The sequence below is a fragment of the Protopterus annectens genome, chromosome 4.part0 (assembly GCF_019279795.1).
Source record: "Protopterus annectens isolate FY-2018-M chromosome 4.part0, PAN1.0, whole genome shotgun sequence".
Classification (NCBI taxonomy): domain Eukaryota; kingdom Metazoa; phylum Chordata; order Ceratodontiformes; family Protopteridae; genus Protopterus; species Protopterus annectens.
Window position 1 is genome coordinate 511,763,567 of NC_056733.1, and position 15,990 is coordinate 511,779,556.

The following is a 15,990-nucleotide window of genomic DNA, read 5'->3' on the forward strand; positions in this document are numbered from 1 at the left end:
CCTCCTTTTGAACCAGCCAGCACAGCTGATATAAAATTCTTATCATGGAAAACTGCTCTGCTCCTAGCAGTAACTTCAGCAAGAAGAGTCTCAGAGTTACAGGCACTAATGGCTGTGGAACCTTTCATCATTTTTCACCAGGACAGGGTTTCTCTTAGGACAAACCCAACATTCATGCCAAAGGTGGTTTCCAATGTGGCTCTGAACCAAACCATTCATTTACCTACTTTCTACCCAAACCCCCAGAATAAAGGGGAGAGACTTCTGCACGCTTTGGATATACACAGACAGCTACGATTTTACTTGGACAAAACAAAAGCTTTCAGAAAAACTGAGCAGCTGTTTGTAGCCTATGCTGCAGGATCACAAGGAAAGCCTATCACAAAGCAGACAGTTTCAAAATGGATAGGACACTGCATTCGTTTCTGTTATGCACAACATGGCAAATCAGTGCCTAAGGGCATTAGGCCACATTCTACCAGAGCAGCAGCCACTTCAGCAGCCTTTCTCAGAGGAGTACCAACATAAAACATTTTAGAAGCTGCAACCTGGAGTTCAGTGCACACTTTCACCAAGCACTACCATTTACCTCTCTCCTCTAAATCCAGAGCAGGCTTTGACACTGCAGTTCTGCAGGGCCTGGTAGCCTCTCCTAATCCAATTTAGACCCAGCCGCCCAACCTCAGCTTTGGGATTCAACCCAAGTGTAATGACTGCAACAGTGAAACACGGTGAACATAGTACAGTTGTGTACCTACCATAAATGTAGATGTTTGAGTGTATTCACTGTTGCAGTCCAGGTTACCCACCCACCATCCCCCTTTTTCATTGCTGGGACTTCTCTGTACTTCTCAACTCTTTACAACCTATGTGGTGTATTTGCTTGTAGATGAAGGAAATGTTTATATTACTACATGCATGCCTTTTGGCATAATTTATTCTTTTCAGCCTTCCTATCTGGGGGCACCTGACATCTGGGGCAAGAAAAACTGAAGAAAATGGCATTGGTTGCATCTTTTATACCCCTGTCACACTGACGTCAGGGAAGAGGTGACAGCAACCGACGCCGGACCTAGACTTTGGAACTCGGGCTGACTGCGGGTAGCCTGCCAGCAGGATAACCCAAGTGTAATGACCGCAACAGTGAATACACTCGAACATCTACATTTATGGTAGGTACACAACTGTACTTTGTTGGTCTTCCTGTTCATCTCCATCTCCTAACAGCAGACTAAATCCAAGAGAGTCTTGATTCTTCTAGTCAACTCCTGTGTTTTTCTCTCTGTCAAGCTTTTTCCTTTGGAACATTGAAAAGTGTTTCACTGGCAAAGTCTGTCTATCAGCTTTATTGTCAGAAGAATGAGAAGTCCTGGCTCACTTTTTGTTGGATAAACTTTCTTGTTTCCTCTATAGCTTGTTCTGTATCCAAAAATGTCTTTGCTCTCTCAGGGAAAAAACATATTCTGAAGACAGTTGGAAACAGCAACTTGAATCACACAGCTGTCTATCGACATTTCCTGATTGTTTGGGATACGTCTGCTTTTACTTGATGTACATTGAGTAATCATTTTTGGCAAACAGTCTTTTGTCTGCAATTTTTAGTATTTCCCATCTGCCACAATTTTGTCAGGATCAACTCTCTCTGTTGATATGATTGCATCTTTACTAATACAGGTCTTGGCTGCTTTCTCATACCAAGGTTTGGGGCATGTACTTGATGTACTTCATTTAACAAATCTTTCTTTGGAATACAGTTTGGTTGCTTATTTGTATTTTCATAAAGTTAATACAGTTTCTTCTTTCCAGTTTTTCTTGAACATCAGAAATCTCAGGTTTTCTCTAATTCTAATTCTACCACTTTTGAAACGACTCTTCTTGAGAAGCTTTATACTTAGACATCCTTTTTCTTCAGTGTCTGATTTTTTGCAGTTTTATAATTCATTTGAATATCTAGTTAAAGCTTCTTCTATTTTTCCAGCCTTTTCTTGTTTGATCTGATAAATTCCTTCAGTGTATCATTTATTTTAATCAGCTCTGAATACATTTGATGTATTTTTCCTCTAAAGGAATTTCCTTTACCAAAGCTGAAGCTTGAACTACTTTTTGCTGAACAGCTGCAAGATTCTTCCCAGATAGTGTTTTCTCTCCACTTTTTCTGGTTGATTATCTTTAAGGTTCTCTCAAATTCTTTGCTGGCATCCGGGCAGTGAAGGTTACCCAAGCTGACAATATCACTAGCTCTTATTTCTCAGTTTCTGTGGTAGAGCTAAAATTAAGCTGTTGATCACTGTGCAGTCATTTTGGAAGTCCATAGTCCATTATTTTTAACCTTTTCCTTCTTTTTATTTACCTTTAAATTAGTTAATTAAGTACTTTTGCTGCAGTGTGACATACTGATTTCTTGCTGTGTCATTAATTAGTCAGATGTCATCCTGCTTTTTCAAGCAGTGTGGATATGCTGTGGATGTGAGATAGAGTTTGTCTCATATGACTGGTACTTTCTGACTTTTTGTTGTTTAATCAGTACTTATATGAAGTCAGTACTAATACTCTTCTGCATGCTGCAGAATCTTTGGTAGTAGCATAGCTTCTTTTCCATTGATATTTTATGGCCATGACTTTAACTGCCTTTTTCATATGTATAATATATTTCTTAGGTTTTACTATTGTATTTTGCTTACTGTGAAGGACAATGATTACTTGTAGAAACCAAGGGGTTGATCTGTGAAAGCAGTGTAGTTACTAGTTATGCTGTTTAATGTGTCAATATTACGACTCGCCTAAATTGTCTCCCTTTATCCACAAATGGTGCATCCCTGTAGGATGATTGTAGTAGTAGTTAGGGTTGTAGTGGGCTGAGCCCCCACAACATCCAGGGCAGACGTGACAAAATCCCTGTAGGAAAAAGAGGAGCTATTTAGAAAGACCAAATACACAAATGAGTTGCACCTTGTCATTGCAGGTAACCATCTTAATTTTACTTTTAGTAGAGTGTCATTGTCTTTCTCATCCAGTTATTTCAGTCAAAGACTTAATTGGTATTAGATTTTTAATACTTAATGTGGCTTTTCATTGGAGAAAAGAAAAAAAGTAAATTGATCAGTGATCTGTAGTGATAAGTACTTTTCTGTTTTTTTTTTACATTGTATTAGCTAGTAAAGTAACTTACTGTAGTGTCAGTATAAAATGTTTCAACTTTTTTTTTTTTTCCCTCATACAGCTCCTCTCTTTATAAAGCTCCTTGGGCAAGGATATTTGTGTATGGTTTAGGTCACAAGGTTAAAAGAAATGGACAGCTGAACTTGATAGAAGCCATTTGTTATCCTCGAGATGCCTCACCAACAAATACAGGTCTTACTCCGCCTCCAACAACAAACCAGTACCCCTCTGTTATTATCCCATCTGACAAGGTGCACATCAAGTTAGGTAATGGCACTTGAGGCATATTAACTTACCATTTTTGTTTTTCCATTTGTGTCAGCATGGATTTGTAAATGTGGCTACAGTTTTGAAATGTTCTAAGTTTAGATTATTGCTCAGTTTTGCATTGTTTTGTGTAATAATATCACAGCTCATGTGTATGATTGATTTACCTTAACTTTCGTTGTTCTCCTCTTTTGATATCAGGTGTATCTCCATCTCCTGGGGCAGTGTTAACATTGCACTCCCTTCCTCTTGAGTTTCCTCTGGCCATGACATTTGCAGAACAGTTACTGATGTGGAAACTTGGAGACAGCGATGGGAAATCAGAGGATGAACTTGACATAATTCCAGCATCGGTTCTTCTACAAGTCATTGAGCTGCTCTGTAAGAATGTATTTCTTGTAGTAGCTATCTTGCATAATCCAATGGATGACTCCTATTTTATCTGTTTTGAATTCGGTCTGTGTATATACCACTTCTTGAAATTTTCTGTGTTCCTTCAAGTATCATATTTATTTATCTTTATGGATACTTAATTTATATTTGACATTTTTTTCATGAGAGCATTTGGTAGTCAATCTTCACAATTGGTTGAGTACTTGTACCTCACAGGAGATGACTTTTTAGGCTTCTGTACCATTCACAGGCATCTTTTGTTTTTTTTTAAGTTGTCATGAATTTACTGCTGCTGTTGTTACCACTTTATAGGTATTAGAACTTAACATATTTTAGAAATATAAACCTCTTGGTTCTCAGTTTTTAATTATTAAAATAAGGGTCCTGCTGTTACTTTTATTTTAACTATTTATTTAGATTATGAAGTACAATAGGGAGACAAAGCCAAGCAGTGATTCAGTGCATTACCCATGCGTATTGTTAAGATAATATTCTTTCTGCAACCAAATAGCTATCTTAGAGCAGTGTGGTTATGATTTTTCTCAGGTGCACATTAAGTCCTTTATCAGGGGTAAGTAAGGTACTAACTTTTTGTTTTTGTAGTCTGAATTGTGTCGTATTTTCTGTTTTTAGGATGTGGCATTTGCTGTGAACCATAAGAAAGAATAGGTCTGCATTTCAGAAGATTACCTACATCTGTTTCTTGCCTACGTTGTTATGGCTTATTGTTTTTTGCTGTTGAGTGTGCATACTGGGTAGGATGAAGTAATTAAAAACAAAAGTCGGCTGTAAAATTCTTTAATCTCAGAAAATATAAAACATTAAAAACAACAAAACAAAAGAGATGAGCGCTTTCTCATCTTCACAGGATGCTTCACTTGATCTAAAGATTAACGCACAGTACAGGTATTTAAATAACTCAGATTTAGCGCCTTAGATCATGTGACTGTGGGGCTGGTTTTAAAGGGACATATTCGTTCAATCCTTTACCAGTAGTTGCCTGTAACAAAATCCACTTGGTTTCCAAATTCTCAATACTGGTTCTTACATCCCCACCCCTAATACCTGGTATAAAAACCTCAAGTGCAAAAAATATAAAGTATGCATAGAACCTTCTTTTTTTACATGTTTTCCAAGTGCATTCCTATCATCACATTTATTCATACTATAAATGTGCTTCTTAATCCTATTTCTGAAGTATTGCTTAATCTTCCCAACATAATAACATTTACACACATCACAGTGAGCATAATAAACAACATTCTGTGTGTTACAATCAGCATAAAATTCACAGTTATATGTACGACCCATAACAGGTTGCAAAAAGTAATCGCATTCATTGACATAGCCACAAATGTTGCAGCCACCACACCTGAAAGTCCCTTTAAGAGTCAGTCCAGACTCAGTGTCCTCTTAAAGGGGTTTATAGCAGACCATTCTCTTGATTGTTTTGTAATTCTTATATGTGAATTTTGGTTCACACCCTATTGTCTCTTTGAGTTGAGGGTCCGTCATAAGTATGTTCCATTGTTTTTCAGTAGTGCCACAAATGTTGTGCAAATTATTGGAGTAATTCAAAGATATCTTCACTATGTCATTCCCAGTATTCCTATATGTGTGTATATTTCTGGAGGCATTAACAAAATAAGGTTGTGCTCATGTCCGGCGATGTGCCAGTACATCATTCTGTATCTGATGGACCATATGTTCACTGTAACCCCTCTGACAAAATTCATCTGCTAATGTATCAAAGGAAGAGTACATATCACTGTCTTTGTTGTGTATCCTCACATGTCTAAAAAAATTGGCCCTTCATTACATTCCTTTTCAGGTGTTTAGAGTGCATACTCTGTGCTTGCAACAGATTGGTCTTCTTACATGCCTTCTTATAGATAGTGGTATTTATAGGTTCATAGGTTCATACTAGGCTATCTGCCCTAGGGCATTTATAAGCCTAGCCAGAATGTGTTTGGCTTTCGCCACCCATTTTAAATTTATTTTGCTGTGCCCTTTTTCGAGGTTAGTATACTGTGCCTCTGTCTAACAGTGACACAGAAGTGATACCCGGGGTAAACCTACGATCTCCCATCCACTCATCAAGATTCCTCTTGAAGAGATTCAATGAGGGACTCTGCCTAACCTGGACTGGGATTTTATTCCAGAGTGAAGGAAGCCTCTGGGTTATGAATCTGTCCCTCCAGCATGTCCTATTTATTTCAGTGCTGAGGTTCAAGTCTCTTGAGCGCGTAGCTCAATGGGATTTGTATTTTCTGAGGTGCAGCATGTCCATTAATTCCGGGTTGGACATGGCTTTATACGTCAGGCACAAGATCGCCTCTGAACAGGCGGTATGCCACTGAGTAGAGCTGGAGTTTCTTTAACCGGGCAGCATATGGCATCTGTTTGAGCCCTTTGATCCTCTTGGTGAGGTACTTTTGGGGTCTTTCCAGTTGCTGCAGGTGTCTGGTAAGGTACATCCAAAAGGGGCATTGTACTCAATTATGGGCCTGATGAGGGATGAGTAAAGAGGCACGATGATCTCCCCTGATCTAGATGTGAATCCCTTCATGATTAGGTGGGCTATATAAAATGTTTTTCTAACCACTTTGGCCACGTGGTTGTCAAATGAGAGATTGCTATCAACTTGGGTCCCCAGGTCCCTAATTACTTCTTCTGTACTTAATGGATTACCACCTATGTGGTAATTTGTGGGCACTTTGTTTTTGCCAAAGGGGATGACTGTACACTTTTTGGCATTTAGCTTGAGGCCATGGCTCTGGCACCAGTTGTCTGTTTCTGTGAGGCCCTTTTGGAGGATGCTTGTGTCGGCTGGAGAGCCGATTATGGCACCCAATTTGCAGTCATCTGCGAACTTGGTCAGCCACAGTCCTTCCGTGTTGGCCTGTACCTCCGAGAAATATATACCGAACAAGAGAGGTCCCAGGACTGAGCCTTGTGGGACACCACTTGTAACTGGTTTGGAGTCTGACATGGCTCCAGCAATTCTAACCATGTGGGTTCTGTCCTTGAGCCAGTTTGCAATCCATCTAATGACATAGGGGTTTATATTTAAGCTGGTGAGCTTATCTATAATGCCCGATTGGGGTATTGTATCGAAGGCTTTTGCGAGGTCCAGGTAGGCTGTGTGGACCGCCTTCCCCTCGTCAATGGCCTTGGTGACTGTTTCAAAGAAATCAACTAGGTTTAAGAGGCAGGATCTGCCCTTAACAAAATCGAACTGGGTAGGATCCAGTGTCTGTAGGTCCCCAGTATATTTATTTATGAGGTCCATGATGATCCTTTCCATAGCTTTGCAGACCAAGCTAGTCAGGCTTATGGGGCGATAGTTTCCAGGATCCGTTGAGGCACCACCTTTATGGAGGGGGACTACTGTTGCTATATGCCACTCTCCCATCACCCACCCTTTTTATGCACATATCCAAAAAGTCTATGCCTACATTAGAGCATTTTAAATCTCAGAAAGTCAGTGGTACCATGTAGGTACTGTACAAACTCATGTAAAGTTTCTGTTGTGCTTGCCGAAACCAAAAAAAGTCATCCACAAATTGAGCATAATGCATCAGGAGTCGAGGACAGATATTTCTCTCACTAAAGACAAACTCAGACTCCCATTGGGCCATCACCATGTTAGCTTAGGTATTTGCACACATGGTACCCATTGCTACACCCACCTTTTGAATATAATATTTGTCATTAAACAAAAACACATTGTTGGTTAGAATAATGTCTAATAAGTAGCACATCAAATGTATACGTTCAAGAGTATAGGAAGAATTCTTACTTAAATAGCATCTAACCATCTCAGTGCCTTCTTCATTCGTAATAACAGTAAACAACAAGGTAACATCCATTGTAACAAATAAATATTAATGAAGGTGGCTCTGATCAGCCCATTCAGATAGTCTCATGGCCCTTATTAGGCTCATTATTGAATATAATGCAGCCTTATAGTAATTCTCTGTCTGCCTTCCTCCTAACTTAATTTCCACTCTTCTATCCAGAAATGCTATTGAAAGAGAGTTCCTTTGGACCAAGTGGACTAATCTCTTTATTTTTTTCTACTTTGTTCCCAAAAGAACAGGTGACTAATGTCCAGTCTTGCACTTCAAGAAATTAAATGCTTTTGCATACATCTGCATGTATGAATGGATGTATGTTTTTATTTATGGTTTGTTAACCATATCTTGGTATTGGTTCAATGACACAGGCCACATGGCAAAGACAAAGACGCAATGTAGAACAGCAAGGTACACACTTAATGCAGAATTCATAAATTAGACTCAATGTGTTATACGGGCATCCGCGGTGGTGCAACGGTTAGTGTTGCTGCCTCACAGCAAGAGGTTCTCCGGTTCAATCCTCAGCTGGGGTACCTTCTGTGCAGAGTCTGCATGCCCTCCCTGTGGTCATGTGGGTTTCCACCGGGTGCTCCGGTTTCCTCCCACATCCCAAAGACCTGCTGTAGGTGATTTGGAAACTCTAAATTGGCCCTAGGTTTGAGTGTGTGCATGTGTGTGCCTTCTTTGGAAGGTTGGGCGCCAGGCTGGCAACTCAACACCGTAAAACTCCACTGCCAATCATGAGCGGACAGGTGATCCGCTGTGGCAACCCCTAACCGGGAAAAGCCAAAAGAAGAAGAAGAAGACTCAATGTATTATACACTTAGTATGGAGACACTGCATACACATAATTAAATATTTTCTAGTATGCATTTTAATGCATTTGGTCTTGCAGACAATAAACCATTCTGTGAGGTATGAAAAGTTAGTATTATATTATTTAGTACAAAATATAAAAGAGAGAGAATGTAGGTCGACGTTTGATAGCATTTCTTGTGGTAAAATTTCTATATTATGTCAGAGTTTGAATAACTGAATAATAAAAATTGCAATAAAAATTAAATATCAGACGTGCTAATTCACATTTTCCATGAAAAATAATTTTATATACTGACTACATATGCGGTCATGTATTTTATGACATTATACATATATAGGTCTGTTTATAGTGAAAATCAGTTTGGTTCGCACTGGCCAAGGTAAAAGATGCCTTTCAGCCTATAGTGCAGAATATTTTAGATTTTGTGTTTTCATCCTCTTCTTCCTGTCTTAGGTACATGAGAAACTTGTTCCTTGTGATAGACATGCATTAAATTCACATAATAATTTACTTAGTGCACAGAAGGCTCTTGTGTTTTCAGGTTCGGAGAATTCATTATCCATTTTGTCATACCATTTGGGTTGTCATTGCTTCCTCGTGTTTTCACCAAAAGCTGCAGTAGCACAAAAAAAATTAACAAAAAAAAAAAAGCTGCAGTAGCGCAGCAGCTTCCTTTGCAGGAAAACAGTTCATGCCATACCTCTCAACTGTCCAGATTTTTACCTCATAGTTTTTGGTCAGTTCATCCTAAAAAATGTTGTTTACTGGCAAATCATTGAAGATTGAAGTCACTAAATAATGACAGCCATTTGAGTTACAGACTTCATAACGTTTGGAAAATCCATGGTAATGCAAAACCTGATGTTAAGTTGTCAATCTCGCCTTCATTCTTGCTGGATGGGTTCGGCTCCGACTCGACCTATTACTAAAGCTCGAGAGCTATTTTTACCTGCTCGAGCCTATCCTATGTCCCCTAATGCTAGGCGTGATATACCCAGATCTCGTTTGCTGCTTCAGCTACGATGTTGCATCTTTTTGCCTGCTCAGGTTGTATTAATATTTTTTCTTGGTTTTAGTCAACTTTTTGGGTTAAAATATTAGCGATAGTGTTTTATAGTTACTACCCTTTAGATCCCCGTTTAGGATTCCCTCTTAGGTAGTTTTGATACAGTTTTTTCCCCTCACCTAATAGTTAGGCCCTTGGCCAATCCTCTTCCATAGTTATTTGTCTGTAGTTGTATGTGTGTGCCTAGTTAGATTGTATTAATAAGTGTGGGGTTTTGTTATATTATTCTGGTCTGTTACAACTTTTTTGTGTGTGTGTTTGGTGATTGTGACTACACCTCCCTTAGTTGTCCTTGTCTGCCAGTCATCTCTTTTTCAGGATGTCTAAAGACACTAAGGTCTCAGGCTTCAAGAAGTGTGACTCGTGCTGTCAGAAGATGTCTCTGACAGACTGTCACACGTGTATATTGCTTGGGCCCTCTGCACCTGCAAGACTCTTGTTCTGTCTGCCATGCGTTCAGCCCAAGAGTCCTGCAGGAACGCAGAAACAAACTTATTTTGAGAGGCTTGTTAAAGCCTGAAAGTTCCCCGGCTAAGCCTTCATCGGGTAAATCTTCTAAGCCCGCCAAACCGTCGGCTCCATGTTTGGAGCCGTCGCCGAGCGGTGCTACTACTACCACTGCATCAGTTCTTGCCGGAACCGATGATTCGAGGCCTCAGTCGGCTCAGACTCTGCTGTTGGAGCCATCTTCGAGCAAGAAGCGTTCCAGGTCTCCTTCCCTGGAATCGGTCCATTTGGCTCCGAAGTCTCCCTTGTTATCGGAGTGGAGTCACAGGTCTCATTCCTCTCGGTCTTCCAGGCTGTCGGACCATGACCCTCGAGAGGGTGGTTAGCAGACCACTTAAGTCGCAGGCACTGGCCCAGATGTTGCATAGCCCTCCTCATCAGGCAGTGGCTTTCACTACTCCCTCTTCGATTCCTCCTCTGACTCTTCCTTTGAGTTCGGAGCCGGAGATCATAGGAGTCGGGAATGTCGGAGCCGATACCACCCCTTTTGGCTCCCTCGTCGGCTCCGACCTCTTCCTTGGAGGGATCCGGGTGCCGGGACTCTCTCGTCGGCTCCGAGGGGGCGAGTGGCATCAGACCCTTGCCCGATCCCGTTCTCCCTCTCGGAGCTTTGGCGCTGGTGAGTTCGGCCCCGACATCGGCCTCGGAGCCATCCGTCTTGGTGCTGGGAGGAGTCCTTGTCTCTTCGGAGTGGGGACCTCCTTCCCTGCCTGATAGGGGCACCTTTGAGGTCATGAGGAGTGTGCTGGCCCCTGTGCCTGCTCCACGGTCGGCTCCTTCGGCTCCTCCCTCTATGGTGCCTCTCTCGATCCTGAGCGTGGAGAACCGACGCTACAGGTAGCCCCATTGGGCGTATCCTCCTCTTCCGAGGCCTCCCCTGATCCTTCAGGGGAGCCCCCCTCGAAAGAGAAAATGCAAGAGGAAGCATGTAGACTCCCCTGAGTCAGTCACATCGGACACTGACTTGGATGACTCAGAAGGGTCCGTCACATCGGACACTGACTTGGATGACTCAGAAGGGTCCCCAAGGTCCCCCTCTGAGGATATCTCATTTTCTGACATCCTGGAGATTCTAGGTGTCTCATTTTCTGACATCCTGGAGATTCGTAAGCAGAGGGGAAACTGGTCTGCCCTTAACCCTTCTTAGGATGAGTCGGTGTACCTGGATGCATTCGGTTCTCGCCCTTCCACCTCCTGGGTGTCTCCGCCTTTCGACCCACTCATGGATGTGGTGGCTCTAAAGGTGTGGACAGCTCCGGATACTATGGAACCAACTCCCCGGAGGCCTACAAAATTTATTACAGCCCCTTCTGACAAGCAGTTTCTAACTAGGGGCATCCCTGTTGATGCCATGGTAGTGGCAGCGGCCACTAAAAAGCAGTTGGCTGACCCTTCAGTACCTGTCTATCCTCCTAATAAGGAATCTAGGACTATGGACAGGTATGGCAAGCGGATGTTTTCCTCAACGTCCTTGGATATGCGGTCACTGAATTATTTGAGCCATTTCACCCGTCTCCAGAGAGACCTTCTCAAGGAACTGGGTGATACCTTACAGAACCCATCAGCTGCGGGGTCTCAGGAAAAGATCAACTCCCAGCTGTTGACTCTATTGTCAACTCCTCCATGCGGCTCATTTCCTATGCAGCCGATGGAGCGAGTAGGGCTGCAGACACGGGCGTCGCTGTAAGGAGACACGCCTGGATGCGGCTTTGCAATTTTGCTGACCCCTTCAAGGCGTCCTTCACTAACACCCCCTTTGATGGTTCTGCCTTGTTTGGACCTCAAGTGAAGGATACATTGACCAGGTGCGAGCAGGATGGCAAGACTCTCTCTGCCGTAGGAGTCCGTTTTTCTACCCCTTCTAGACCATACCCTAAGGGTCAGAAAGGTGGGAAAATGTGGTTCCGCAAACCTCAAGGAGTACTGCCTGACGCACGTGGTGAGCTTCCCTCCAGAGGCAGAGGAGGGAACAATAATAGATGCCCGAGAGGCAGGGGGGTCTGCAGAATCAGGGTAGCAGAGAATCCTTCTCTGACAAACCCTTCCAGCACCCCTGAGGAGCTGCCCGACTGTCCACCTTCGGAGGCAGTCGGGGGAAGACTATCACTGTACCCAGAAGCCTGGCATTCCCTCACGCAAGACAATTGGGTACGATCGATCATATCCGAGGGTTACAAAATTCCCTTTATTCATACCCCACAACCGCCAAAAGGGCCCCTTCCAGACGTGCCACCCAGTCTGAGGGATCAAGCAGCACTAGAAATTTCAAAGCTGCTAGAAAAAAGAGCCATCCAGCCAGTCCCAGCAGACCAGCAAGGATCCGGAGTCTACTCCAAGTTCTGTTTGGTACCAAAAAAGACAGGGGACTGGAGACCTATTTTGGATCTCAGCAGGCTGAACAAGTCTGTTCAAAGAACAAAATTCTGGATGGTCACACTTCAGTCCATTCTACCCTTCCTGGATCAGGACAATTGGATGTGCTCTATAGACCTTCAGGATGTGTACTGTCATATCAAAATGAACAGGCGCTCCAGGAGGTTTCTCCACTTCTGGCTGGGAGCCAGTCACTACCAATTCAGAGCCCTGCCCTTTGGTCTCACCACATCCCCCAGGGTGTTTACCAAATGCATGGCAGTGGTTGTGGCTCACCTGAGACTAAAAGGATTCCAGGTGTTTCCATACGTAGACGACTGGCTCCTTACTGCCACCACCAAGCGTCAGCTACTTAATTCCAGAGGTTATACCCTCCAAATTTGCAACGAGCTAGGTATCTCTATAAACTCCGAAAAGTCTGCCTTGTCACCTTGTCAGTCTATTACCTTCATAGGCGCCATTTTAAACACTGTGGAACTGTCAGCAAAACTGCCTGTACAAAGGATTTCAGACATTTGAGATCATGTTCAAATCCTACTACAAAAGAGCAGAGTCCAGGCCATTCGTACTAAAAACCCTAGGTCTCATGGCAGCAGCTATCACATTACTCCCCCTAGCTCGCTTTCACATGCGGATCCTGCAATGGATGCTGTTTTCCCAGTGGTCCTTTCAACAGCTTCCAATGTCACACAGCATTCTAATCACTCAGTCATGCAAAAGACACCTTTCGTGGTGGATGGTCTCTCCTCAGGTTCTTCAAGGCAGACCCTTTGTCCTTCCTCCTCCTGTGGCTACTGTGACAACGGATGCCTCCCTGATCGGGTGGGGGGTGGGCATTTTCAGGGCAGGACAGTCCAGGGCACATGGCAGCTTTTCGAAAGCCACCTGCACATAAATGTGTTGGAAATGAGAGCGGTGCTTTTAGCGTTGCAGGCCCTTCAAGACTCTATACCCACCGGGACTATTGCAATTCAGACAGACAATATGTCTGTAGTATGGTACATCAGCAAGCAGGGTGGAACCAGGTCCTACCCCCTATGTCGAGAAGCACTCAGATTGTGGCAGTGGGCAATCTCTTCTCAATGGTTTCTGGTAGCAACGCATATCCCCGGGAAGTCCAACGTCATAGCGGACAGGCTGAGCAGAGCCATTCTCATGCCCCACGAGTGGTCTCTCAACCAGCTAGTAGCGAAAAAAATCTTCAGGAGGTGAAGTCAGCCTTGCTGCGATCTTTTTGCAACCCCTCAAAACAGCAAGTGCCCAGACTTTTTCACCCTCTTCCCTCTCCCAGGTCTTCCCCCCAGAGATGCTCTAGTCCACGATTGGCCCCGGGGTCTTCTGTATGCTTTCCCCCCCTTTCCCTTAATTACAAAGCTAATCCAGAAAGCAACTGATTTGAGATTCAGAATGATCCTTGTTGCCCCTTACTGGCCTTGACAAATTTGGTTCCCGTTCCTGCAACGTCATCTACTAGATCAACCCTGGCAACTGGACCCAGCGCCAGATCTTCTGACACATCAGTTGGGCGGGCTGCATCAATCTCTCAACCTCACAGCTTGGTTGCTCCACTTCCAACCCTAGCCAGGCTTCCCTCAATCTCTCATTCAGTTTGTGACATCATCCTTGCTTCACACAAGACTACTACCAGAAAGACTTATGCTAGCAAATGGAAGCATTTCTCTGTTTGGGCAGGGGAGAAACAAGTTGACCCTTTTACAGCCCCTCCATACAGTCTTAGAGTTTTTGGCAGAACTTTTTCAAATGGGATCTTCTTCAGCCACCATCAGAGTTCAGTTGGCAGCCATTGCGAATTTTCACGTTGGATTGTCAGAGACCAGCATTATGTCACACAAACTTTGTAAAGCCTTTCTAAAAGGAACCCTCTTACTTAGGCCCCCATTAAAAAGATCCTCCCACACCATGGGACCTAAATTTGGTGCTGTCGTCTTTAATTCTCCCTCCCTTTGAACCTGCGGCTTCCTGTTCATTAAAGTTGCTCTCTTGGAAAACTCTGATTTTAGTAGCCATCACTTCAGTGAGAAGGGTATCAGAACTTCAAGCCCTTTGTGTTCGCCCTCCTTACCTTGTTTTTCACAAAGATAGAGTGTCACTTAGGACTAATCCGTCCTTTTTACCCAAAGTACTCTCTGAAAAAAATCTGAATCAGACCATCGATCTTCCTGTTTTCTTCCCACTTTATACCAATAGGTCTGAACGGACGTTACATTGTCTAGACGTTCACCGTCAATTACGCTTCTACCTGGATAGAACCAAGCAGACGAGGAAGTCAGAACGGCTCTTCCTGTCTTACGCGGAAGGGAAACAAGGCTTGCCAGTTTCCAAAGTAACCTTGTCCAGGTGGTTGACCTCTGTTATCATGCTGATTTACCAGTTGAGGCATAAAGAGCTCCCTATTAAGCCCAGAGCTCATTCAACCAGAGCATTAGCTTCTTCAGTAGCCTTTCAGGCAAGATTGCCAATGGATTCCATTTGTGCAGCGGCCACATGGGCCTCTCCTCATACCTTCATTTCTCATTACAAGCTGGACATGACCTCTAGAAGTAGGGCTGATTTTGGTTCCATTGTACTCAAGAGTTTGTTCCATTGAGCCACCCAGGACTAAGGTGCTAGGGACGCTGTCCCATCCAGCAAGAATGAAGGCGAGATTGACAACTTAACATTGAGAAGTTATGTACTTACCATTACGCTCCATGTTGGTTGTCTTCTTCTCGCCTTCTTTCTTGCGTCCCACCCTCCTTCCCCCTAGCCTGGCAAGACCGAGAGTATCTTCTGAGATGTGCTATCATGAGAGTTATCTCCTTAGCTACCTCTTTCCTTTTCTTGGTAGCACTTATAAGAGTTTTGTATACCTAGATGTATAGAGGTAGGTAGATATATATATATATATATATATATATATATATATATATATATATATATATATATATATATATATTCTCATTCATGGTGGGGACATGTATGTCCATAGTGTTGGCTATCAAACGAGATCTGGGTATATCACGCCTAGCATTATGGGACATAGGATAGCCTCGAGCCGGTAAAAATAGCTCTCGAGCTTTAGTAATAGGCCGAGTTGGAGCCGAGGTTCGGCTTTGAACCCATCCAGCAAGAAAGAAGGCGAGAAGAAGACAACTAGCATGGAACGTTATGGTAAGTACATAACTTCTCATTATTTTTCAACTTTCTAAGTTTATAAGAACACTTGTTAAAAGTATCCCTATTTTTAGGCCTCTGCCTTCCCATTATTTACCACTTTGTCCAGATTTCTTCCACAAAGAGTTTGGGAGTTATGATTCACCCATTGCCTATGCAGACACATGGTTAATAGCTGCTTTTACCAACAAGAATATTTTGATCTGCAGATCAGAGATCATTTCGTATAGAGTCCAGATATTGTATTGAAATGAGAGCAGTCTTAGTTATAGCCATCCAGAAAAAAATGCTCGCTCTTTGAATGAGGATAGAAGGTTGAGTCTTTGTCTCTTGAGTATCTTTAATCATTTTAGTCTTTCTTTAGCTCCTTG

General features: G+C 43.0%; 1 protein-coding gene across 2 annotated transcripts in view; it reads left to right on the top strand.

Moving 5' to 3' along the window:
• Nucleotides 1-15,990, top strand: part of HECTD4 (HECT domain E3 ubiquitin protein ligase 4) — a 5,422,508-nt gene that overhangs the window by 4,707,398 nt on the left and 699,120 nt on the right. For both annotated transcript variants that reach the window (XM_044068422.1, XM_044068423.1), the window contains exons 59-60: nucleotides 3,221-3,426; nucleotides 3,628-3,807. In XM_044068422.1, the coding sequence (XP_043924357.1) occupies nucleotides 3,221-3,426; nucleotides 3,628-3,807 (386 nt within the window). The remainder of the gene's footprint in view (nucleotides 1-3,220; nucleotides 3,427-3,627; nucleotides 3,808-15,990) is intronic.